This window comes from Melospiza melodia, chromosome 21 (assembly GCF_035770615.1).
Source record: "Melospiza melodia melodia isolate bMelMel2 chromosome 21, bMelMel2.pri, whole genome shotgun sequence".
Classification (NCBI taxonomy): domain Eukaryota; kingdom Metazoa; phylum Chordata; class Aves; order Passeriformes; family Passerellidae; genus Melospiza; species Melospiza melodia.
This window is the reverse complement of record NC_086214.1, coordinates 11,616,659-11,642,996: the sequence shown is the minus strand read 5'-3', so window position 1 is coordinate 11,642,996 and position 26,338 is coordinate 11,616,659. Positions and strand designations below refer to the sequence as shown.

General features: G+C 47.1%; 3 protein-coding genes across 3 annotated transcripts in view; 1 reads left to right on the top strand and 2 right to left on the bottom strand.

The window, feature by feature from the left end:
• The window catches only part of TEX14 (testis expressed 14, intercellular bridge forming factor), a 38,883-nt gene extending 31,557 nt beyond the window's left edge, over positions 1-7,326 (top strand). Inside the window, exons 24-30 of the mRNA XM_063173907.1 lie at positions 1,102-1,153; positions 1,655-1,726; positions 4,555-4,672; positions 4,839-4,934; positions 5,578-5,696; positions 6,086-6,146; positions 6,324-7,326. Of these exons, the coding sequence (XP_063029977.1) occupies positions 1,102-1,153; positions 1,655-1,726; positions 4,555-4,672; positions 4,839-4,934; positions 5,578-5,696; positions 6,086-6,146; positions 6,324-6,360 (555 nt within the window). The 3' untranslated portion in view covers positions 6,361-7,326. The remainder of the gene's footprint in view (positions 1-1,101; positions 1,154-1,654; positions 1,727-4,554; positions 4,673-4,838; positions 4,935-5,577; positions 5,697-6,085; positions 6,147-6,323) is intronic.
• Positions 7,327-9,599: 2,273 nt separating this feature from the next.
• On the bottom strand, positions 9,600-12,361 carry LOC134427631 (pinopsin). The gene is made up of 5 exons (XM_063173648.1): positions 12,022-12,361; positions 11,282-11,464; positions 10,702-10,847; positions 10,366-10,605; positions 9,600-9,952 (listed from the first exon to the last, which is right to left on the bottom strand). Exons 1-5 carry the CDS (start codon positions 12,359-12,361, stop codon positions 9,815-9,817), a joined length of 1,047 nt encoding a protein of 348 aa, XP_063029718.1. The 3' UTR covers positions 9,600-9,814.
• A 775-nt stretch (positions 12,362-13,136) lies between these two features.
• DOC2B (double C2 domain beta) overlaps positions 13,137-26,338 on the bottom strand; it is a 32,288-nt gene continuing 19,086 nt past the window's right edge. Inside the window, exons 4-9 of the mRNA XM_063173605.1 lie at positions 25,696-25,805; positions 18,910-19,036; positions 18,549-18,706; positions 16,784-16,865; positions 16,502-16,598; positions 13,137-15,218 (exon numbers count right to left, since the gene is read on the bottom strand). Of these exons, the coding sequence (XP_063029675.1) occupies positions 15,082-15,218; positions 16,502-16,598; positions 16,784-16,865; positions 18,549-18,706; positions 18,910-19,036; positions 25,696-25,805 (711 nt within the window). The 3' untranslated portion in view covers positions 13,137-15,081. The remainder of the gene's footprint in view (positions 15,219-16,501; positions 16,599-16,783; positions 16,866-18,548; positions 18,707-18,909; positions 19,037-25,695; positions 25,806-26,338) is intronic.

The following is a 26,338-nucleotide window of genomic DNA, read 5'->3' as shown; positions in this document are numbered from 1 at the left end:
GATTTGGCAAAAGGGAAAACCTGGACTGGATTTTGGCTGGAGTTCCAGTGGACTCAGCAAAAGGGAAAACCTGGACCAGATTCTGGTCAGAGTCTGGAATGAAGTTGGAAAAAGGGAAAAACTGGACCAGATTCTGACCAGAGTCTGGAATGGACTTGGCAAAAGGGAAAGGCCGGACTGGATTCTGCCCAGAGTCCGGAATGGACTCTGCAGAAGGTGGTTTGAATGAGCCCTTTGTTCAAAGCTTTTTTCTCCTTTTTCTGCACATTAAACGTGCCCAATCTCGTTGGCTTTGTTCAAACCCTTTGGAGTGCAGAGTTTCCAAGGTCGCTGCAGGCATTTCCACTGATCCTTTTGGCACTGAAGGTGCTCCTGAGCCACAGCATTATCTCAAATTGCCTTTGCAGACAGTTCTGTATAAAACAGTTTTGTATAACACAGTTGCCTTTTCACCTTTCTTGTTATTTCCAGTGCTGGGGCTGTGGTTCAGAGCTGGAATCAGAGTTTGCTCATTGTGCAGCTGACCTGGCGCAGGCAGGTCTGTGTCGTGCTGCTCCAGTGCCAGAACAGTTGGAATTCATTAAATTCATTTACAGCCCTGAGTGGCTCTGTTGTCACTTCATGTCCAAAATCTTATTCTAGAATTAAGTGCATATTGCAACTCTGAGGGCAGTGAGGATTTGCCTCTGGTTACAAATGTTTAATTTTTGGGGGGCTCTTCTAAAGAACAGATGTGCCTGGATTTAATAGTGAACGATTCCAAGCAGAGAATGGGAACTGAAGAAATCTTGAAACTGCCCAGTCAGAAAATCCCCATCCAATTGTCTGTTCAGAGTGTTGAAATAAAGATTATGAAGCTGATGATATCTCACAGCTAAATTATGATGCACAGCAGTGTAAGAAAAAGTTTTGACACATCAGTCTTACTCTGTTTTCATATTCTGGGCTGATTGGAAAGCTTCGTTTAAAATTTAATGGTCAGCTCAGGCTTTAATTGAAGGTTCTACCTAAATTTTGGATTTGGGATGTTGAAGGGGAGGATTGAAGATCAGCAGTTTCTCAATTTACTTCTTGTATTTAATTCTGTTTGATCTCACTCAGGTTGGGTTGCCACCAGTTGCTTCATCCCTGAGGAACACCAGGCAGGCACCTGGTAAGTCTTTTATCCCAGCCCCAGCCAAAATAAATTGTTCAATAAACAGAGAAATGGATTTGAAAGGAAATTCACCAGTCTATTAATTATTTTTCCTTTTTTTTTCCCCTTCTTCTTTTGCTCCTGGATGTCTCTTTTTAGAGGGATAAATAGCTGAGCACTCAACCATGTACTGCTGGTGCTAATTAGGTTATGGATTTTGTGTTTGCACCTGCACACTGAGAACTCTGACCTCTAAATCAACCTCTGTTTGAAGTGTAAATATTACTGGCCTCAGATTTCTGATACACCATTGGGAGCTGAATGTGCAAGTCTGGCTCCAAATGATTTTTCCATTATGGAATTACTGAGGGAAATTTGATAAAATATGAATGAGCCAGGCTCGTGCAGGGTGTTAAATGAAATATGTAAGCAAGATGCTATCAGAGTGTAAGCCTATGTCACAGTTATTAAGGATTAATCACTGCTAATTAACTGGAATATTTTTTTTCTCTGTCTCAGCACTCTCAGAGGCATCTCCCCCCTCCAGTGATGAGCTGCCTCCACCAGCCCAAGAGCTGCTGGATGAAATTGGTAAGAGGCACTTCACCCCAAACTGTGGGAGGCTTTCCAGCTGTGCTCAGTCAGGATTTCTCCCAAACCATTCACTGCCAAAATACACTGGAGCTTCCAAATTAGTTGCAGTCAATTATGAGGAAGATCAAGAGCTTAAAATGATCAGCAGCTTAAATAACTGGCAGTTCTTGAGGCCTCTGCATTTCTCTGAGTGTTTCCTTGCTGCTGCTGAGAGCACACTGAGTGCAGGTGGAGTTTAACACAGAGAGGAGTTTGGTGTACACTGAATTTTTCAAAGGTGTCCTGGAGCAATTTGTGTTCCCTATTAGAGGAGGCAGCTGCACCCCCCAGGTGTCTGTGCAGAGCTCAGTGATTTGCATTTTCTTCTTGTGTTCACACAAAAATGTAAAACCTCTGTGTGGTTTTCACTGCAGGGTATTGGAGAAGAGTTTGCTTTGCTTATCCATCATTAAGCTCGTCCTAAATTAACACCAGACATTAGATAATTAAATTGTCCATCCTCACCTTATTTCCTCAATCACCAAAAAAAGAACCTGTGGAGTTGGCATCAAAGGTGATGCCATTAATGATGGTCATGGGCAGCCTGTAGGTTAATATATAAAATAATTATAAATTATAATATATAAATTATTATATTTACTAATATATTATAATATATTATATTCAGTATATATTATTCTATATTATATATAGTACTTATTACGAGACATAATATTATGATATAATTATATTATTGTATTACATATAATTATAAATATTAGTAATTATAAATATTGATAAAATATAAATATATAATAATATATTTATATTTATATATGAATATTTATAATTTAGTATATAGTATATTTATTATATATTATTATATATAATATATAGTACCTATTATATGATATATTATATAATTATATTATTGTGATATATAGAATTATAAATATTAATAATTATGAATATTGATAAATATATAAATATTATGTAATATATAATAACATATACTTATATTTATAATTTTATATAATATGTATAAATATACAAATATTTACAATTATATTATATGTAATTTAATTATTGTAATAAATACAATGTATTTACTATATTATATATTATAATATATATTATTTAAATTCTATTAATTCAAAAAATAATATATAAATAATTATAAATGTACAGGTTTTCCTCCAGGGTTGGATGGATGAAGTTATATGGTATTTTAGTGTATAAGCAGCCTAGACCAATATGGAAATAATGCTGTTTTTAACAGAACACTTAAAGCAGCAAGATTCCATCACTCCAGGCTTGGAAGGGATGGGATTGCCAGACTCCGGAGTGCAAGTGAATGGTTGGTTGCTAACAGTCCCAATGTGGAGATTAAAAATAGAAAATTCTTTTTTCCTTGCTGCAAACTGCCTCTGCGTCCTCGTCACTGGCTGTTCAGCTGGAACAATAAATTGCAATTTTTAGCTTGGTGCCCCCACCAGTGTTTGCTGCCTTTCCCTGTGTGCTCCCTCCGAGGTCCACGGGGAGCTGCTGGGGGAGGTTTGCAGGTCTAAGCAGGAAAAATGAAATTTTCTGCTCTTATTGTGCCACTGGAGCTTGTGCTGTGCTCACACACAGGTGACAACACCCACAGGAGCAGAGGTGCTGGGCAGGTGATGTCAAATCCATTCTGGGAGGGTGATTCACTTCAGAGAGTGGCCACTGCACCCTACCTGTTAATGTTCCTAATTCTCCAGCATGAAATAATGCCTCTGATTTCACAGAGGAAAAAAAATAGCTTCCACTGGGGTAATGAATATTGGATTTCCTGCTCTGTTACAAAGACAGCAGAGTGGTGAATCTTTGTGCTGCTGTGGATGCAAATGGTGCTAAGTGGGAATCATTTTTAGATGTACAACAAGTCGTGTCAGAGGAGCAGAAAACCTAAATGTTTATAGGCTGTGCTTTTTTTTTCTTCCTCCAGTGAGTCACAAAGTGAGCAGCAGTAAAAAAAAAAAAAGCAGACAAAAAAAGGCAAAAGGAAAAAAAAAGAAAAAGGCAGAACATGAGTTAAGTCTGTAAAAAGCTAAATAACACAGTCACAGAATGATGCTGGCACATGTTTGGTTGTCCTGCAGCTTTGTTAAATCTTTTCCTGAGGGATGGACGTTCATTGGAGCTTCTTGTTTTTAGGGGGAGAGGACTGCAGCAGGCTATTGCTGGCTGCTCAATCACTGTGGTTTTCTTGGATTTGCATAAAGCACAGCTATTTCAGACTCCCAGTTTTTGTGGCAGCCTCGTGCTTCCTGCTTATCACAGCCCAGCAGAAGGGGCTGAAATATTCCCCTAAGTTTAACCCCATCACCATGAATTTCCAGCTGAGAAAATTCACCATGGGGTGCCCTTCTCAGCCCTAAGCCCAACCCTAACCCTCATTTCTGTGGGGAACAGAATTTGCTGATAAAGCTTTGAGGGAAAGTCACTGGATTTTGATAAATAGGCAAACCATCCTCAGGTTTCCCTTGGGTTTCTCTCCCATATCTGGGATTGGAAGGGGAAAGATTAAAGATTCATTTCCACATGCATTTTTCATTTCAATGGGAGACAAAATGTGGAGTCCTGTGAATCTGGAAATGTGTTGGAGTGAAATATTTATCTGGGCCTTGCTGCTGGCCACCTTTGACTGCAGATAATGGGAATTTGTTCATCTGGTAGAAAATCAGGCCTGGCTGAGGAAAGAGTGACTGAGAAGTGGGCAACTGGAAATTGCCCAAGTGCACCAAAGAAAACAACATTTTAATGTCTTTGTTTATCTTCCTTTGATACTAAAATCTTGCTGTTTATGTGAATAGCTCTTGATCAAGTTAAAATGGAAAGCAGAGAGTCAGGAAAAGAATCTGAGAGAAATGAGAAGACAAATCAGAGTTTATGGACTAAGGAGTCATTTAATCTAGCAGAGGATACAGAAAGGTATGAAAAAGGATGGGAAGGCATGTCTGGCTTTGAGTTACAAAGATTTAGAATTTTAACAAGATTCAATGCTTACAGAAAACTTTAAATCCCCTTATGACTGTTTTATTTGGAAATTTGCAGCATGACCCTTGTCACCATCACTTTGAAATCTTTTATTGAGCAGGGCTCACTCCAGTCTGGATGATGTTTTGGAAAGAATGCTCCATGCAGTTCCTGGAGATGAGGAGATCCAAGAAGAGCCTCAGGGACACACTCTTGGGTGAGCTGATAATTTCTATTTGTGTTCAAGGGTTTATTTTGTGTGCTGTGTGCACATCTGTGGAGGACTTTTCAGAAAATGGGCTGAGACTCCTTGGGGAGTGGAGAGTGCCAGGGAACTTGCCTGGAGACGTGAATGTGAACTCTCCTACTAAATTGAGATGGAAAAGAATGTTTTGTTAATACAGCTTCCTGTAGGTGGAAAGCAAATACTTCAACAGCCCTGAAAGGCAGTGCTTGGTCTTTACAGAAATCAGAGATAATTTGACAGAATGGGGGAATTTTTTGAGACAGACAAAATGTGCATTAAGAGAACAGAGTCATGAAAGCTCTTTAGAAAGAAGAGTTTGTGAAAATGGTTGTGCTTTCATGGCAGTATATTAGGAAATTTGAAGAACATGGCAGAAGTCATTTAAACATAATTTTAAGGAAAATACTCATATCCCAAATAACTGTTTTTCCTCTTGGAACTAAAGATCAGAGCCCAGTAACTCTGAACAGCTCCACAGTGAGTGCTCATATCCCTAACTTCGGTCTCACAAAGGAACTTGTTGGCATCAGAATGTTTGGCATCAGAATTTTCTATTTAATCCTGTTAAAAAAGAAAAAAAATGAGGATGATACACAAAATTCTGTCATTGAAGGGCTGCCAGCCTGCAGGATCCAGAAGATGCTGGAAGGAAGAATGAAGTAGAGCAGAGAGGAGCCTGGGCTGGAGGCAGAGCACCAGGAATCTCTGCAGGGACTTCAGCAGGTGCCCTTGGTCTGTAGAGCTGCTGGATGCACCCAAAGTTTGAAATGCCCCAAATCTCTGGTTACTTTTGGAAATATTGATGGCAGTTTTAAAGTGTAGAAGCCTGGGGGTGACATCCCTGTGCTTGTTATTGCATTACAATAACAAATTGTTGCAGCAACAGCAGCTGTGCCCCTGTTTGCTGTCAGAGCTCCACAGCTGAGCTGGGACTGGGCTTCAGGGATGGAAATCAGGATTATTTCTGATTTTCTGATCCCCACGAGGGTCCTGGGTGATCCAGCAGAGCTGGGGCTGGGTTCTGATTCCAAATGAATCAAGCAGAGGAACCTGCAGCTCTTGATTCAGTTGCTGTCTCTGTGTGGCTTTCATGTTCTGAGCTGAATTTCCCTGTTTTTTAGATGAGATCAAGGATCAGAAATCCCACCCCCAGCAGCAGCTGGCTCCAGCTCCACCCTTCAGGTGAGACTCTGTGAGTTAAACTGGAATTGTGGCAGAAATTTATTTGTGGCATGAGCTGCATTCCTGTTTTCCATTAAAGAGACACTGTGAAATCCCATTCCCTTCATCTTGTACTTTACAGAAGATAAACCAACTTCATAACCATTTTTCCCTCTTTTTTTTTTTTTTTCCCTGCAGGAGAATTATTTTGGATGAGAGCTCTCTCCGTGATTAAAACACAGAGTAAATAAGTTCTACACATCACCTGCTTGCTGCTGCTTGCACAGTGTTTATTCTGTGAATTACAGCCCTTTTTGGCCACATAAACACCTGTAAAGCTCAGATTTCCTTGAACAGCAGCAGCAAGTTCAGAAGGAAACCCAGTGCTCTTTGTTCTGAAATGTTTTGTGCTGGTTTGATGCCATTGTTGCATGCCCAGGCAGTGTCAATGTGCAGAAGTGAGCTGTTTGTTTTTTTTACTGTCACGTCCTTATGAAACTGCTTTTTATTCTGCACGTGCACATTTTCATAAGCTAGAGAATTCCTTGCTCTGTTGCATTATGCAGTTTTCAGATTAAAGACAAAATGATTGTAATTCTGTGGGCTGCTGGTGCTGCTCAGGCACTGAAATGTTTCCATGCTGGAGTGTTGCAGCCCATGTAGAGTCTGTTTTTCCTTGCTCATTAAATTTAACAAGGTAATTTCTTGTTTTCTCTTTACTTAGTGCTTTTGTGATCTAGTGTTGAACTGATTTGACTGATTAAAGGGATTAATTGCTGTGCAAAAAGCTAATGAGGAAAAGGCAGTGTTCTCCAGAGATTGCAAGTGCAGCAATATGTTCCCTGCCAGCATCAGACAAGAATGTGGAAAAAAATGTGGTTGTTATGAAGATACCTGGTGTTTAATTCAACCACATTTTGGGTAGGCCTCGTCCAAAAAAAACCCACCAAGATCTCTGGATAGAATTGAGTTTTGGATGAGAATTTTGATGGGCACAGCTATTTCATATTTCACACTTTTTTGTGATAAATACTGTTCAAGGTACAGGAGTGAAGGTTGTCCTGTTCCCTGGGCTTTGAGCTGCTTTTGCACATCTGGGAGTACCAAGTTTTGTATTTTCATTCCTGCTTTTGCAAGGAAATGCTCCAATTCTTTACCTGTTCATTTGGTTAAACAACATTAATAAAAGTTTCCAAGGTTATTGTGCTGCCTTTGGTTCTTTTTCTGGCTTGGAAGTTCATTTTTGGGATTGGTTTGTTGGGGTTTTTCACTTGTTTTTAATTCACCAGGCCATGATACAACCAGGCCCTGATGGAGCTGCTCCAGGGAGGATCCTGCAGGGGTGGGGGAGGAAAGATAAGAGAAAATAAAAATGTTTCTGAGGAAAGATAAGAGAAAATAAAAATCTTTTATGTGTTTGTGCTGTGGTGGCAGTGACAGAGGCGCCTCAGGCCTAGCACAGGCCTCGCCCCAGGCTGTGACACAATTCTGGCCAAAAAAATGTTTAATATTTTCTAACCCAGCCTTGTTCCAACCTGGATTCTCTGTGTGGGACCTCTGTGCTGCAGGCAGGAGGATTTTTATTCCTGGAAGGAGCTGCTGGAACAAGATCCTGCTCCCCATGGCCCCGGGGTTGTGTCGCCAGCAGGGACAGAGAGTGCAAAAAGTTAAATTGCAAATTTGGATTTTGTGATCCTGTCCTTGGTGGTTTGTAACTGAGGGTCATTCCCTCTCACTTTGGGTGGTGTTTTTGTTGGGTTTCAGGCTTGTTTAATTAAATAAAAAGTAGCCAAAGCCAAGTGGCTGCAGCAGTGTGTGGAGAGCAGCACGGGAGCGTTTTCACATGCACAGAATTATCCATCCCTGGCTGGATAACAACATGTGAAATCTCAGCTTCCTGCATTTCTTGTTCTATTTTATCTGTGGGACCAAATGGTGAGCAGACTGTGAACAGTTTCCCTATCTTTTTTTAATCTTAATGTGGAGAATTTTTATTTCTGTTGGTGGAGGGCCTTTCAAGCAGCCCCATGGCCTGTCTGATCTCCTTATCGGGGCCAGAACACAACAGACATTTCAGTTTCTCAGCTGCTTGTGCTTCCCCAGATTTAAGTTCAGCACGGACTTGAATCATCCTGATAACGTAAAGCATGGGCACAAAAGCTGTGATTAACAGGAACAATTAAACAAGGACCAGTGCAAGACAGCAGAGGAGATCAGAGGGCCCATCTAATGCTGCTTTTCAGCTTCCCAGAGAATGAAAGCCCAATTAATTAAATTAAAACAGTGATACTGAGCTGTTCTAATTCCTCTCTGAGCCCTGTGAGCTGTTCTGCACAGCAGGAGAGGGAGGCTGGGACAGGGGTGGGGATGGGTGTCCTGTCCCCCCACACCAGGTCATGGAGTCATGGAATGGTCTGGGTTGGAAAATACCATAAATATGATTTAATTCCACCCCTCTGCTGCCTTCCACTAGCCCAGGTTGCTCCAACATGTTTCATTCCTTTGGACTGGGGTGGTTTGGGGATTTTTGTTTTATTTTTGGATTGAAGCAGAGAATCTCAGATGATGATAAAAAACCAAAAACCAAACCCTCTGTCTCCCAGATCTCATCATCCTCCATGGCAGTGCAAATTGCTGGAGTGCCTGGCTGTGGATCACCTCATTTTGAAAGCAATTCAAGGGTTCAGGATCAGAACTCTGTAAGACAACTCTGAAGGCTGGCAGGCTTTTTTAGAGATAGAGGAATTGGGTGAAACCCAGTTTCATCGACTTGCTGCCTTCAATATCACCTTCAGCAGCCTTTCCTGGGCTCCTGAATGACAGAATCTGCCTCCAAAAACAGAAGTGTGATTGCAGCTGGGGTAGATAAACACTGGGATTGGAGATTTGAGATGAGGTGTGAAGCTGTGGAGCCCGTGGAGGTTTTTTATCTTTTATTTTATCCTTTCAGGCTTTGGCATCTTTTGTTTGCTCCTGGTGGGCCTCTGCTATGCCTTGAGGCCTGGAACCACTTGTGTTTTCACCCTTGCTGGGAAATCAGTGCATTCAGACCTTTCCTTATTGCCTTAAGTCTAAAAAAAGAAAATTAACTTTGTGTCTGTTTTATTTCCTGGCTGTCTGTAGGGATGTTTGTGGCACTTGCCACGAGGGATGTGCCAGCTCTGGTGGCAGGAGGGGATGTGTTTTCTGTCAAACCTTCCATCAGCCAATAAAACAGATGAACTGCTCAGTATTTATCAGTGTTTATTAACACAGTTGGCTCTCAAACATTCCTGCTGGATTTATGCCAGGTTTGCAGCACCTCCCTGAACTTCCCAGCAGGACCAGGCATTGCAGGCAGGGCTTGGTCTGTCAGGGGATGGTGACAGACCATGCTCCACCTGACTCTGGGCCAAACAGCACTGAGGAAAAATTACTGTTCATTTTTTGTGTTCCTGAAAGGCTCCAAGGTGAGGGGCTGGGAGGGAGGGGGTTCCTTAGGAGAGGGACGTAGTGAAAATCTGCATTTTCTCCCATGATGAGATGGCTCCTCACCTGCAAGAAGACACTGTCCTGTCTTTTTTATGTTGTTGGGGACCTCTCCAGCCTCGGAGAGCCCCCATCAGCTCCACCCCGAGCCCTCTGTGCTGCTGTGGGTGGCACAGGCAGGTCCTGGAGCTGGCACTGGTGCAGGCAGGACGTGGCTGTTGTCACACGGGGTGGGATGGTGTCACCTTGTTCCTCAGCCCCTCTGCAGCCACCTGGGGACCGGGGGCAGCTGGAGAGGTTTTCCCCATGCCCCTGGGGTGGTAACCACAGCACAGCATTCCCAGCAGGCAGCTCTGGAACTGGGCAGGAAGGAAGGGACAGGTTATTTGTGGCAGCAGAAATCCGGCGACTCGGCAGCTTGGACCCTGGTTGTATTTTGGGAAAGATCTCTGTCTATTCCCAGCCCAACTCTTTGTGGTTTATGGACAATAAAAGTTTCATTCTGTTTGCTTTGTGCCTTCAATGAGCAGCTTGTGATCCAACATTAAGTTGCCTGACCCCATAAAACCATGGAAGCAGAAAATGAGCTCTTGTTCGGGCTCGCAGGCTGCTCCCTCCCTTTCTGTCTTATTCCCCAAATCCTTGCTGCTTACACAGCAACCCCGAGCCTGGGACTGCACTTCCAGATAGGCTAGATGGTTCCTCCAGGATTTTTGAGCTGTTCTCCAGCTTGGTTTATTGGTTGCTCTGTTTGTTTGGAGCTTTCTCTCACCTGTTTGTTCATGAAGACGTAGATGATGGGGTTGTAGACCGTGGCCGTCTTGGAGAAGTAGGAGGGCAGGGATGCCAGGGCTGGCTGGATGACAATGTCCTTGTTGGTGGCCACCACCAGCGCAAAGGTGGTGTAGGGCAGCCAGCAGGTGAGGAAGGCCACCACCATGGCCACCACCATGCGTGTCACCTCCCGCTCCGCCTGCTGCGTCGTGTCCGACTCCTGCTGCTGTGCTGCTGCCTGTGGGGGTTTGGGAGAGAGCAGAGGCCTGTCAGCAGCCTGGGACAGCATCCCACCCATCCCTTGTGTGATGAAACAATTGCTGGGCTCACTTACCGCCCGCAGGGTCAGCAGCAGGTTGGTGTAGGAGAAGAGGATCAGGCTGAGGGGCACCACGAAGCAGGTGGCAAACAAGGCCAGGATGTAGCTGCTGTTGTTGCTGCCGCCCGTGTACCAGTTGGGCCCGCAGGAGGTTCTCAGGCCTGGAATAAAGGTTGGGAATGAGCCCAAAGCAGTTGGGGCTTGGATAAGGGCTCAAGGACAGGCTCCAAAACAGCCCATGCCAGCTCGTGTGTCCATCCCAAGGGCCTGGAGATCAGCCACTGGGGGTTTGGGCTGGCCAGATGTGATTTGTGACTTGTGGTGGAGTTGTGTCAGGCCCCTACAAGAGCAGGTTTGGGCTGGGTGATGCTCCAGCAGCCAGAGCAGCTCCAATAACAACTGCTGCAGAGTGCCCTGTGGTGGGGAACATCCAAAGAACAACCTCCAGGAGAGGATTATTGGCTGAGCAAGCAGGAGATATTAACAGGAGACATTAACCCTTTAGACTCCAGCCCAGACACCCCCCAGCTACCCCAGGCTTGAAAATAAGATAGAAGAAGACAACACAGCAGAGTCTGATGCACATCTGCCCTACCTTCAGGCACGTAGCTGCTCCAGCCCAGCAGAGGTGGGGTTGTCCAGAGCAGGGACCAGCCCCAGGTGAAGGCACAGCCGCTGGCAGCGTGCCGGCGCTGGAACCGAAAGTCTCCCAGGGGTCTGCAGACCACCAGGTACCTCTCCAAGGCCAGGATGGCCAGGGACCACAGCCCCACGATGCCTGGGGGGACAGCAGGGGTTGTGTCTCAGGGACAGCTTCTGCTGCCCATGCTGGGACCTGGTAGGTGATGGTTTAGTTCAAGGAAATGTTGTTTGAACAACAAGTCGGATGTTTTTTCCTCACATCAGGGACAGCTGTGATATTTGGCTGTTAGAAACTGATTTTGGCACTGCTTCTCTCACAGCAGGGACAACGGGGATATTTGGCCCTTAGAGATGAAGCTGGCAATGGGTGGCTGTGACGCCTCGTGGTTACAACAGCACAGTGTCCTCAAGGAGAGGTTTTGTGCAATTTCCAGTCCCTGGTGCACAGCCAGCACCCATGAAATACATCCCAAACAAGGATTCCCAATGTCCCCAAGTGGCATTTCCCACTCTGTCAACACCAAGACTGGACATGTGGTGACCTGGCACAGCCAACCCTTCCCTGTGCTGAAGGACACAACTTCCACAACATAAAACCGTTGACTTTAGGTGCAGAAACATCTCCAAAGCCCCTCTGCCAAACCCAAAAGCACCACCCACAGCCCAGGGGCAGGTCTGGAGTGCTCTCCTTACCTGTCAGGGACACCATGAAGCCCTCCAGCTGGCAGAGGCGCTCCCCAAACACGAAGAAGCCCTGGATGTTGTTGGAGAGGCTGACGGAGCTGCCGCAGAGCGTCACCAGCAGGTTGGCCACGGCCAGGTTCACCAGGATGTAATTGAGGGGCGAGCGCAGCCTCTTGTGCCGGATGGACACCACGATGACCAGGCCATTGAGCACCGAGGCCGAGGCCACCACCAGCCCCATGAGCACGGCCACTGCCAGGTACATGGCCCTGGGGGCCTGGTGGGGCCACTGGGGGCCATCAAAGGGCCCTGGGGTGCTGCTGTTTGGGGGCTCCTGGGTGCTCTCCATGGAGCAGCAGCACCTGGGGCAGGTGAGCTCCCCCAAAAGCTGAGCCCCTTTATAGAGCTGGAGGGGCTGACGTGCCCCAGAGCAGCTTGGCTTTCAAATACCTTAAGCTTTATTTTAATCTGAAGGGTTTGTCCTCCCCTCCTGCTTTTTATAATCAGCTCTTTATTCCCGAGGGATAAAGAGTGACTTAAACAGAAATCTGATGGCTGAACAGAGCATCATTTAATTGAGTAAATATTTCTTTTCCTTGTGTTTTCCATCTGTGAGCCTTGCCTTAGCACCTGGGTCTGGACATCATTCCCTGTGCCCTGGGTTTGCTGGGCTTCAAGGCTACTGAATACATATTAAACATAAATAAATAAAAACATACATGTAGAATATCTACTTAATTAGGCCATATATATGTATTTTCTCTCTCCATATACTGGGCCATATTTATGTATTTTCTCTCTCCATATATATATATATATATATATATATATATATATATATAAATATATATATATATATAAAATCTATATATATATCCCTATATGTATATCTATATATATCCCTATATACATATCTATATATATATCTCCATCCCCATATATATTTTTTAATAAATACTTATAAGTACTTACATAATATTTATAATACATTTATAGTATTTTATAGTATTTATATAGTACATTTATAATATTGATGCTATATTGGGCCAAGAAGCCCCCAATGCTCTGGTTTAAAACCATTTCTTCCCAAATCCTTGCCATCCCCCAAATTCAAAAGCTGCACCACCAGCATCAACCTTTCTTTCTTTTTTTTGTTTAATTTTTATTTTTTAACCTTTTTATTTTCGGTTCTCGTTATAAATATTAACAAATCTGACCAAAAGTACACAGATAGGTAATACTGAAATACAAAAGTCTCTCAGGATGCAGGTAAGGACGGTTTCTGCAGCCTTCACATGGTAGCAAAACATTGGTATCAAACATTTTCACGAGGCCTGGCATGACAACCACCAACTCTGCATGCAGCTGGGACGAGGGACGGAGTGTCCACTTAGAAAAGACTGGGGTACAAAGTGAAGGAACCCACACACACGTGTCCTACTCCACCTCAGGCATCAACCAGTTTCATAGGCTGGGAAAAAGGATGGACTGAAAGGAATTTTGTCAGAAAAGGGAGGCACAGCCAACCTGGTGCTCCTGGAGCTTCCCTGGAAGCTCAGATCCCAACCAGGTTTTAAGGTGCTGGACCAGAAAGGATTAGTGGGAACATCCGACTTGACAGGCTGCCAGTATTCAAATAAAATCCGTGCACATCTGCAGGATGCATTACAAATATTGAGTTATTTAAAAAACCCCTATGAAGGTTGGTTTTATTCCTTTTATCTCCCTCCCCCCACCCCAATATCAAAGGAGGCGTATCAAGGTGTACCAGGATCATCACTTGGAAAAGTAAACATAGGTTTCCAGAGATTCCATTGCTTCCCAAGAGAAAAAAAAAAAGAAGTTGGCAATACCTGCACAGGGCTTGGAAGCTGAGGGTAACTGAGACTCGTGAGGAAAGAGCAGCTCTTCCTATGAAATCATTGTTTAAAGGCTTCCAAACATTTTGGGAATGGTGCAGCATTTCCTAGAAAGCTTTAGCTTATCCCACTGGATGCCTGGTGGGATGAGGATGAAGATCCAGCCAAGGTGGATCACAGAGGATGATATCTGGGATTGTTATAATATTAATATATTATTACTTTGCCATATTAATATTACTGTGCCATACACAGAAATTTATTTGGTTTGGATGCTGAGGCAGAAAATGAATCAACCTCACGGCCATGCCGAGCTACAAACACAATTCTGGCTCAGCTCTGAGGCTTAGCATCTTCATTATTTAATGCATGAATTAGAAGGGATGAAAAAGGGAAAAATTACAGAAAAATTCAGCCTGAAAGCTGGCTCTGCTGGAAAAGCAGCCGTGCTGCTGCATGGCATGGTTTCATTAGGAGAGGAGCTGCTTCCTGGGCAGCAGGAACAGCCAGGCTGTTCCAGGGACCTTTTTCATTTTGCCTCCCAAAGGTGAAGCTGCCCGATCCCAGGAGGAGGAAAAGCTTGGTCTGCACAGCTCTGCTGCCTGCGGTGAGTTTTACTGGAGAGGACGAGCACACCATTCCTGGAAGGAGAGCAAACAGTCTGTCCGGGTTCACCAGGGACACAATCATTCCAACAGAGGAGCTTGAAATGCAGAAAAGACTGTTTAGGCCCAAACCACAGAGACTGACAAACCACCAGAGATATGGCACAAGCTGCCTCCAGGAGACAGTTCTGGGTTCTGTGTGTGTTTTTTTGGGGACGCCTTTTGCCGATGCCGGACACACGGACGCGGACGGACGCATTCATTTTTTTTTTTTTTTTTTTGCCACTGACTTGCAAGGCAGCGAGAAGGTAAACTGTGAGTAGAGGCAGGATTTGGGAGAGGAGCCAGACTGCAGTGCATGCAGGGGCGCACACCTGCGTGAGTGTGAGTGCGAGTGCGCAGTGCACGCTCCAGAGCGGGGCTGCGAGTGCGGCAGGGCGCAAAGAGGCGTTCTGGAGACGCCCGAGCAAACCACCTGTGCCTTCTTCCCTGGGAAGGGCTTCCCTGCAGCCAGGCCCTGCTGGGGGTGTCCTGCTGTCCTGGCTGTCCTGGGATCCCCCAAATCCAAAGCTGGGAGGAGCCCGAGGGCCGTGCAGCCGCGGGGCTCAGTCGCTGAGCACGGCGCCCGGCAGCTCGTTGGTCAGCGTGTGCCAGCGCTCGATCTTCTTGTCCTTGTTCTTCAGGCAGTCGAACCAGTGCTTGAGCCGCTCCCCTTTGGCGTTGATTCCCAGCACGACTCCGCCTTGGGAGGGAGAAAGAGAGGGAGAGGGGTGGGGGGAGCATCAGCTGATGCTGAGAGATGCGGAGGGGCATAGCCATGATATTCTCTGAAAAATCCCTTCCTTAGGATTTTTTCTCCTGAGAAGCTGAGAGGCCTCAGGAACAAAATGTAAACATTGATTATCTGCTGCTGGGGAATGCAACAGGTGCATCTGTGATTGGTCTCATAGAGTGGTTTCTAATTAATGGCCAATCACAGTCAGCTGGCTCAGACAGAGAGTCCAAGCCACAAGCTTTTATCATTCTTTCTTTTTCTATTCTTAGCTAGCCTTCTGAAAAGATCCTTTCTTCTATTCTTTTAGCATAGTTTTAAGATAATATATATAATATATATAATATATTTAATATATATAATATATTTATAATATAATATAATATAATATAATATAATATAATATAATATAATATAATATAATATAATATAATATAATATATATTATATAACATATAACATATAATATACATATATAATATGTTAAATGTAATATATAATATAAATATTATATATATTAGATGTTATATATAATAATATATATCAAATATATATATATAAAAAGTAAAATAAAATAAAATAAAATAAAATAAAATAAAATAAAATAAAATAAAATAAAATAAAATAATAAATCAGGCCTTCTGAAACATGGAATCACATCCTCATCTCTTCCCCCATCCTCAGACCCCTGTGAACACCGTCACAGAGGAGGATGCTGGACGTAGCCAGGTTTCATTAGCATTCATCAGCATCCTCACAGCATCCAACCTGATGTGAAACCCAGCCCAAATTCCCCACACCCTCGTGGCTGTGGTGTGGGACCTGTCCCAGGCAGTGCCCCAGCCCCAGGCAGTGCCCCTGTCCCCTGTGCCAAGGGCTCACTGCAATCACAGGGGCTGTCAGAGGTACCAGGCACTTGTTAGTGATAAATCACAGTGACCAGAGACAAAATCACAAACAGCCCAGACATCCAACAGAGATAAATGAAACCTCCCTGTTAAACATGTTTTGCACTCGGAGGAAAACGTCTGAAAACAGAAGGGGAGAGGCAGATGCATTTTCTCCCTGCTTGGATGCTCTGTGAGAGGCTCAGGTGCAGGAGAGGGAAAACAGCAGAACAGAAAGCCAGTGAGAATGACTGTGGGCATGGAGAACAAACCAGGGGGTGGAGGAGTGCAGGAGAAATGAGAGGCACAGACAGCAAAGATAAATAGAAAAGAGGCCAAGGAGACCTTTTGGAGAGTGCCACTCACCTATGAAATCGTTGGATTTCCCAATGTCATAGTCCCACACAGTGACTTCCAGGGTCTTCTTTGCCAGGTCACCGTGCTTTATCTCATAGAAAAACTCCTGTGGAGAGCAGAGGCAGAGCCAGGATGAGCCAGGGGCTGGGGCTGCCCATCCTCCTCCTCCTCCTCAGGCTTTGCTGCCCGCAGGGAACCCAACCCCAATCCCTCACACAGTGACCAAGGCGGTGAATTTTTATCTTTTAAGTCTGAGGTTAAAAAAAGCCCCTTGGTGAGAACCACACCCACCTCATTGAACTCGGGGTTCAGCGTTTTCTTCTTCACTGCTGTCTTGTGCTTGGATTTCTTGTCCTCATCTGGTTTCAAGTAACTGCAAGGAGACCAGAGTGGGTCCCAGTGAGGAGGGCAGGAGGCCAAGGGTGGGGACATCAGTGGCTGCAGCTCCTGAGCAGAGCCAGGGTGAGGTGGGTGACTGAGCCACCTGAACCTCCAGATCCTCCTCCCTTGCCAAAATGCTGGGGCCAGCTGGGGGGAGGCAGCGTTTCAGCATTTCCCCTCCTCAGAACCAAGCCAGCTGCCATCAGAGAGCACCGATTATCCCATCTCCAGTCCCTAGGGGACACTGGCACTGCACACAAAATGCTCTCCAAAGCCAGCACTCCCAGCCCAGGACCTGTCCACACTCTGGGTTGTGACTGGTCTGCTCATGCAGAGCCTCTCCAGGAGACAGGAACCACATGCAGGGTGGGAAATGGAGCAGCTTTGAGCAGCTTTGAGCTGTTCCCTGCTGATATTCTGGACAGAAAACAAGATTAAAGTGTCATGTGTCATCAGGCAGAGAGGGGACTGAAATATGGGCCAGGCCAAAGCCAACCCATCGTGGTTTTGTGCTGGTGCTGCGCCTTTAAACATCGGTTCTGCTTCCTTGCTACACGTTCCAGATCTTGCTGATAAATTAAAAAATTAGGGCTTGTACTGAGAAGCATCAGCTCCCTATCTGCTCTGATCCCTGCAGATGCAATCTCCTGAGGATGGCACAGGGGACACCCAAAACTGGCTGGGTGCAATGGCAATTGTGCTGCTCAGGGGCTGAGCCTCTCATGGGCATCTATAAAAGAAACAGGGGATTTTTATACAAACACCTCCACCCCTAAAAACCAATTAAATAAGAAGGTGAAAGTCTGCTGCTGATGAATTCCATCCCTGGGTCTCCCAGGTGTGGTTTCTCCCAGTGGTTCTGCCTTAGCGAATCCCGTCCCTAAAAGTGCCCAAATTTGAGTCAGCACAGTGGAGACAAGGAGGGGGGACAGGCAGGGAGTGAATTTGAAAAATTCCATCCCAAAAAAACCAGGAGCTGTGGTGAGACAGAGACATCCCCTCAGCACCAAGTGCTGTGCCCACCTCACCTGGAAGCTCTGCCAAACAGTGCCAGGGAATAACGCCCCAGGCAGGGGCAGGCTGCTGCCTGACGGCCTCATTTGCATCTCCTAATGAGAGCAATTAATTCCCGCTGCGGGGAGGGGCGGGAGGGGACAGCAGGGCCGCGGGTGACACTCACATTTTGATGGATAACACTCATATTTTGACGGGTGACACTCACATTTTGAGAGGTGACACTCACATTTCAATGGGTGACATTCACATTTTGACAGGTGACACTCACGTTTAGATGGGTGACATTTTGGCGGGTGACACTCACATTTTGGTGGGTGACACATTTTGACCACATTTTGACGGGTGACACATTTCAATGGGTGACACTCACATTTCAATGGGTGACACTCACATTTTGATGGGTGACACTCACATTTTGACACATTTTGATGGGTAACACATTTCAATGGGTGACACCCACATTTCAATGGGTGACACTCACATTTTGACCACATTTTGATGGGTGACACACATTTTGACAGGTGACACTCACATTTTGACACATTTTGATGGGTGACACTCACATTTCAATGGGTGACACCCACATTTCAATGGGTGACACTCACATTTTGGCCACATTTTGAGGGGTGACACTCACATTTTGAGGGGTGACACTCACATTTTGACGTAGGGGTCGGAGTAGCCGTTGGCGTCCATGGCAGCCAGGTGGGCGCAGCGCATGATGCCCACCTGCAGCCCCTGCTTCTGCGAGCTGTACTTGAGGGAGATGAGGATCCTGCCACGCTCCTCCAGCGACTTGTCCTCTGTTTTATCTATCTGGGGAGGGAATGCACCCAGTCTGGGGGGCTGTGCTGGGGTATAGCCACATCCAGACACCTCCCCAGCCAAGGGATGCTCTTCCCCACATCCCTGATGTTGTTTGAGGGATCAAACAGCTCCACATCCCCACATGCCACAGGGAGAAGCTGCTGTGCCTGTGATTCCAGGGTGGGGTGAGGCTCTGAACGCCCCTCACTCACCGGCAGCTGCTTCTCCAGGCAGATGTTGAAGTTTTTGGTCTGGTTGGGTTTCAGTTTCTTCAGCGGGATGCGCGTCTCGCCGATGAACTCGTTGTGCCGGAACTTGTCCTCGTCACACACCGAGATCCTGCAAGAGCACGGGGTGAGCAGGGACACTGGGGACAGGGCAGGGTCCCCACAGGGAGGGAGCAGCTGAGGTCACCCTTGTCCAGGCCACGGACAGGGCAGCTCCTCTGCTGGCAGCTGGAAAACAGCTGGGATGGGATGGGATGGGATGGGATGGGATGGAATGGAATGGAATGGAATGGAATGGAATGGAATGGAATGGAATGGAATGGAATGGAATGGAATGGAATGGAATGGGCACAGCCCGGCCAGGGCAGCTCAGGGTGTGAGTCTCTGTGCCTAAATGCACAACCCAGCCCAGGCACTGCTGGAAAAGCAAGCAACCACCCTAAAGACTCTTCCATTAAAACATCAGAGTCATCAGCGACTGAAGCAAAATTATCCAGAGTTGCTGGAGCTGCATTTTGCCCAGCCATGGAGGCTCTTCCTCACCCCTCCCTTGTGTGGCTGGGAGAAGCCTGCTTCCCACACAGCTCCTTCCTGAGGATCTCAGGCACTGCTGGAGCTGGCAGCTCCCAGGCTGACCCAGAGGGGACACAGAGCAGCTCTGCCACCTCCTGCCCCACCAGGGCCACACCCAGAGCATGGGAAATGTCACACCTTGGGCAGGTGAAGCTCTCCCAGCCCTGCTGGGACCCTGGGGTGCACCCCAGTGAGGTGGGGCTGAGCCCAGGCTGTTTTCCATGGAAAAGCTTTTCCATGAAAAAGCCGCCACTGCCTTTCCCTGAGCTGGCAGCTCATGAGTCATTCCTGTGCTGCTCCTGGCAGAGGAGCAAAGCCAGTGCTTGCAGGAGCCTCTGCTTGCAGCTCCCCAAATCCCAGAGGGCCAGGAGGGTGCCCTGAGGGAGCAGCAGGGCTGGGAATGGGGAAACCATCCCCATGCAAAGGGAGCATCCTGCATCCCCACTGGAGCCATGCAGGGACTGGCTGGGCTCCCTGCCCATGAAGGGAAGAAATTTATTTTCCCTTCCCTTCCATCCTTTCTCCATAAAAAACAACAAAAAAAAAACACCCACTCCCTTTGGAGTCCATCTCCCCATGGGTGGCACTTCTTGCCCCAGGGACCACAGTAATTAAAGATAAATTATGCCCTGTGATCCCACCTGAGGGTAAATAATTACACAGCACACCTCTGGCCTGCTCAGCATCTGGCTGGTTTATCCATGGATGGGTTATCCCTGCCCATAAATCTATTTATCAATAGATTATTTATCTGTGGATGCTTTAGTGCCTTATCCAAGGATGGTTTGACCACCCTCATGCTCACAAATGAGCAGCAAGGAAGCAAGGAAGCCACGGGGATGTCTCAGTGCCACAGCACAAGGATCATCAGGGCTGGGGAGCAGCACAGAAAAGGGGTTTGGGAAAAAAAAATAATGATATGAGCAGGAAAACAGGGAATGCTGCTCTCCAGAAAAGTGTGCTGGATGCAGCGTTACTATAGATACCCACAGCAAAAACCACCCCACCACAAGGCTGAAATCCTCAAAGAGAATCTCAAATGCAGGCACAATGTTCCCCATTTCCTCTCCTCTTTCTTGTAAAGAACAAAACCAGCAAAGGAGCAGCAGCTCCAGAGCTCCACTGCACTTGCCAGGAGTGTGGAAGGGACAGGAGGGGACAGGAGGGGACACAGGGAGCTGGCAGCCCAGGATCTGTGCCTACACCCAGCAATGGAGGAGTGGTGCTGGCTCCTGGGCACTCAGGGAGACAGGGTTTGGGATGGTTTACCTCTCAAAAACGTGACAATTCTCCTGGCAATGTCCAGGGGAGCACAGCAAGATCCCAAACACAACCTCCTGCTTGCTGTGAGAGCTCTGGAGCCTCAGGATGGGCAAAAGCCCAGGAAGGAAAGGTGGAAAACTCCAGTGCTGGCAGCAGGGAGAGCATCTCCCACATCTGTCACACTGGGCCCTGTTTCAGTGCCCTCAGGGACATGGGAAGGCCCTTGGGAAGTGGATTTTGGCACTGGGAGCTGTCCCTGCCATGAACAGTGGAGCTGGAGACACCTCCAGGTCCTTCTCAGCCCCGTTTTTCCTGTGGCACCTCTGGTCCCCTCATTTGTGCCCATCTGCTGTGATGCCCAGAGGGAGTTTTGTGCCAGCTCTGCCAGTCCCAGCCCCAGTTCCTCCTCCCAGCTGCAGTTCATCCCCTCTGGAATGGGATTTCCAGCACTGGCCCATCGGTGAGGGCAGTGAGCTTTGAGTGAGACGAGCAGGAAGCTCCAGCCCCATCCCTCCCTTTGGAAAAGGGCATACTGCAATCACACCAGCTTGGATTTCATTAGGAGAGATCCATGTGATGGAATTTTCATGCCTTGGGTTACAAAATCAGCCCCATGACAAACAGCACGAGTTACCTCTGGCAGCTTCGTTCCCCTTCCATCGCCAGCCTGGAACTGGAGCTTCACCCCTTCCCCATCTCTCCTTATTAACCCAAATCCCTCCAGCCTGGTGTTCCATTTGATATCCTCGCCGTGGGGTCCTGATCTTTACATTAATGGCTGTGAAAAGCACCTTGGAAGGAAACTAAGCAGCAAATGAACAATCACTGCTCATTAAACCTCTCCTCCCTCCCACTCAGCCCGGGCTCCTGGGCTCCAGCCCTGACTCACTGAGCGGCTCCAGCAGCTGACTCATGGCTTCTGCTCCCTCACACGGGCTCCTTCCCAGTGTGGAAAGGGGAAATGGGGGTCAGCAAGGACCCTTTTCCATAAAAACACCCAGAGCAGAGCCTGAGATCATCCCCCGTACCTAAAATCCCCAAGGGAGGCTCCCCGTGAGGAGCAGGTGATGCTGGCTTGGTTCAAGGACAGGCCACACCAGGCAAGGAGACAGAATAACCCCTTGTGAAAGGCCAGTTCTCCAGAAAACAAAAGGAGGATTCCATCATGGGCTCCACCACAAAATGCCTCCAAGTCTGAGCACAGAAAGCACAGCAGAAATGAGCTGCAATTACAAGTGCACCTGCAATTCCAAGCAAGCCTCATTCATCCAGACTAAAGCAATTTGGGACCCCAAACCTTGAAGTGGCTGCACTCAGCTTATTAGTCCTGATCAAATACTATTTTCTGAATAATACATTTAATGAGTCATGATGTTTGTCAAACACATGATTAAACAAAGAATTCCTGGCATTCGTGGGCTAGCTGAGTAGCCCATGAATAATGCATCAGCTCGCCAATATATCTGGATATGAATAATTGTATCCAATATCTGGCCAGCTCGGGTATTTATTATGAATGCAATTTATTTATTGTATATTACATCTATTATTTAACTGGGGGAGATTGTATCCTGCCTGTTCCAGCTTCCCCTGCAGCATTTCTCTGCCTCCCCCTGACACTGCACCCCGTGGTGGGGATGGGGCTCCAGGGTGGGATTTCCCCCTTGCTGCAGGCAGGGAATTTGTCCCCAGTCCCATCCATCTGTGCACTCCAGGGTGTTTTGCACGGCTGTGAACCTGCCTTTTCCCAGGCTGGTGGGTGGCTTCATCCCTGCTAAGCCTTGGGCTCCACTCAGGGATATTTAATTCAATGAATGGATGAGACCTTTCGAGATCCTCCCACCTGCTGCTCTCCACGAAATCCCAAATATCTGCTGCTTTCTGAGGGGGTTGCTTCATTAACAAAACCCTGCTTGCCAGAGCAATTAGCTGGGCTGCCTTCACCTCTCCTTCACCTCAGGGAGGTGGGACAGCAAAGTCACTGCACCAGCTTGGACAAGGCCATGCAGGGATGAGGGAGAATCTGGCCATAATATGGGGCTGGGGGCTTGGGAAGGAGGGGATCCAACACCAAACCCTCTGGGATGTCCTGACAAATGCCACTTGTCCCCTCCACAAGGCTGCAGGCCCTGTCATGGTGCCCCATGCCAGCACCACCCCAGCAATCCATGCTGGACACATCCCACCAGGTGGGCAGGGAAGATTATTTTTTTTTTTTCCTGGGTGCTTTTCCAGCTTCCCTGCCACATCTCCAGGCTGCAGGGAGGCAGCTTTGATCTCTCTGCCTTTATTTTCACATTAAAGAGACTCTGGAATTGCATCCCCTGCCCAGCTCAGCACCAGGGAGGCTCCCAGGGAACGGGCACCACCCAGAGCCACGGGAGCATCACTGATGCTCTTTCAAGCAGCACCAGCTGCCTGGCAGGAGCCTCAACTGATTAACACAGGGAAAACCAGAGCCCAGCTGGCTCTGACGGTGGCTTTTGCTCGTGGAGAAGGAGATATTTGGAGGAGAAGATGGATGGGTGAAGCAGAGCACCCAGTGCATGGAGATGTTTTCTGTGGGGAGTGAAGGGCCAGCTCAGAGCAGGGAAGCAGCTCCAGCCACACCAAAACACTGACAGATGGCCAGTTTAGATGGGATATTGGGAAGAAATCCTTCCCTGGGAGGGTGGGCAGGCCCTGGCACAGGGTGCCCAGAGAAGCTGTGGCTGCTCCTGGATCCCTGGAAGTGCCCAAGGCCAGTTTGGACAGAGCTTGGAGCAGCCTGGAATAGTGGAGATGTCCTTGCCCAAAGGAAATTATCTTTAAAGTCCATCCAGCCACATTCTCCTGCACACTGACGGATTCCAGGTGGGGTACAGGGGTCCATGCACAGTTCTGAGCTTTGGGAAGGGCACAAGGATCTCCATAGGTTGTCAGGCAGGAATGGGATGGGGCAGAGCAGGATTTCTGTGGGGAAAAAGGCAAATCCAGCCCTGCACATATTTTGGTGCATCCTCCATCTCACAGCTGCAGGATCAACAGCCCTTCCCAAGGGAGAATGGGCTCCCAGAGCCCTGGAGGAACGAGGGTCGAGCCCTGCTGCTCCCCGTCTGCTTCCAGCAAACAACTCAGCCAACATCTCCTTACAAACCCATTTCCACGCTTGAGGAGGCTGCAAACTTCAAAGCCTGCAGTGGAAAAAACACCCACCAATAATAACAACAAACTGGAGGCTTCCCAGCCCCACCAGCCTGCAGCACTTCCAGCATGACTAATGCTTTCCAAGTGAAATAATAATAATAATAATCCACGGTGCTGAATTCCTCACCCCCCTGCACTCTGCACACAACAGGTGGGCTCTGCCCTGGTTCACCTTCCAGCAGCACCTTTCACCAGGCAGATTTGAGCTCCTGGCATGGGGAAAATCACAAAACCCCAGGGGCATCTGCAGGTGAGGAAGGTGGGATTGCAGCCACGGAGCTGGCAAAGCCCTGAGTGCTTGCAGAAGGATGTAAAATCCTTTCTTTGCCAGTGTAAAATCCTTTCTTTGCCAGATTTTACAGCAAATCCTGCAGAACAGCCTCAGATCAGTGTGCTATGGAGCACCCGAGGCTGCTCACAATTCCTGCCCTCATCCAGGTGGGGCAGAGGCCAAAACATGAGAAATCTTTGCACTCACAGGTGTCAGCTCCCTGCAGAGCATCATTCCAAGCTCTGCCCCTGCTCAGCTCCACCCTCACACAGCCTCTCCCAGCCCCTGGGAGATGCTGAATGCACAGACTGAACCAGCAAAACAAAATAATAAAATAAAGACTTACATTCTTTGTTTGGTTGGACAATAATTCAACAAAAAGCTCAGCTCTGAAAGGGACCCAGAACTTCCCTGAGGAGATTTTCTCAGCAAGACACAACCACAAAGCCTCAACACGTGCCCGTGAGAGCTGGGCACGGAGAGGTTAAACCCAAACCACAGCACCTGGGCAGGCAGGAAGCAACCAGAGGGCTTTGAAGGTAAAGATGCAGCAGGAACAGGCTCCTCACTGCCTCCCCCAGCCCTGTAAATCAGCTGTCAGTGTCTTGGGGGGTGATGGATGCATGCAGGGCACACACCCCAACTCTGGGTTTGAGGGGGATAACTCTGCCCTGCTCTGCTGGGAGCAGCTCCAGCATCTCCTGTGGGGCTGGGCATGGGTGGGATTGTCCCTGGGCTGGGGAGGTGCAGAATTGATGGGGGTAGCATGGTCAGGATGGATGGAGACGAGAGATCTTTGAGGCCAGGTCTGGAATTTGGGGTTTATTGCAGAGGGCCTGGGTGCAGGGCTCTGCTGGGAGCTGCAGCCACAGCTTGGAGCAGGGCTGAGAGAAGAGAGGGGAGAGAGGATGAGAGGGTGAGAGAGTAAAAGGGGTAAGAGCTTAAAAGGCAAGAGCCAAGAGACAAGAGGTGAGAGCTAAGAGAGCGAAGTTCCCGTTCCAATACCATAAATCATCTTCTGTGTTGAATATTCTGATTCTCACTAACCAATCTAATACAAGATACAAATCCTACAGCATTTACATACAGCCTATAAGAATCACTACATTACCATAATGTGTTACATTTTAAACCCTAAAAACTCCTCTTTGGGCCCCTTCTGCCAAGCTGCAGGGTCTGCTCTGAGCCTTGGAGCTGTCTGCAAGCAGAGGGTGTTGTTCCATCAAAAGGGGATGACCTTCAGCCAGCCACACCATTGTTTTCCAGTTGTTCAGTAACTGAGGGATCTCAAAGCTTGCTTTCATTTCAATCACACTTACAGTTTCCATATTCTCAAAATCTTTTGCCAGACAATCATATTGATAAGGCTTTCCTGTTTCATCCTCCCCAACAGGGAGGGACAGCTGGCAGGGTGCTGGGGGAAGGAAGGGAGGGAGGGAGGGAGGCTGTCCCCCTGTCCCCCCAGGCTGGGCACCCACCTGAGCGTCTTGCGGATCATGTCCTCGTCGGTGATGCCGTAGTAGGTGAGGGTCTCGTTCCACGTGGGGTTCAGGGTGTTCCTCAGCGTTTTGGTTCTCAGCTTGTTTGCCTGGCAAAGCAGAGCAGGTGGGGTCAGTGGGCTTGGTCATCTGGGCAGCAGAGGAGGCCCAGTGTCACTGCCATGTTTGCTGGAAAACCCCTTCGCCGGGATTTCTTCTTCTGGGGAGCTGAGAAGCCTCAGAGAAAACTGAAAACAGTAATTATCTGATGGTTTTATCTGATTGTTTTATCTGATTGTTTCTCTCGTGTTTTGCTGCTTTGGAATGTGGTTTGGAGATGGTTCATCCAACACGTGAATTGTTTTTACTTAATGACCAATCACTGTCCAAGCTGTGTCAGGACTCTGAGGAGTCAGTCACGAGTTTTTAATTAATGCCTTGTTAAACCTTCTGTAAGGGCCCTTTCTCTATTCTTTAGTATAATTATAATATAATAATAATTATAATTATAATATAAATAAAATAAAATTAAAATAAAATAAAATAGAATATAATAAAATATAATATATTCTATTTCGTTGTAATAAAAGAAAATAAAACATTTAATAAAATATGTATAAAAATATATATATAAATAAAATAA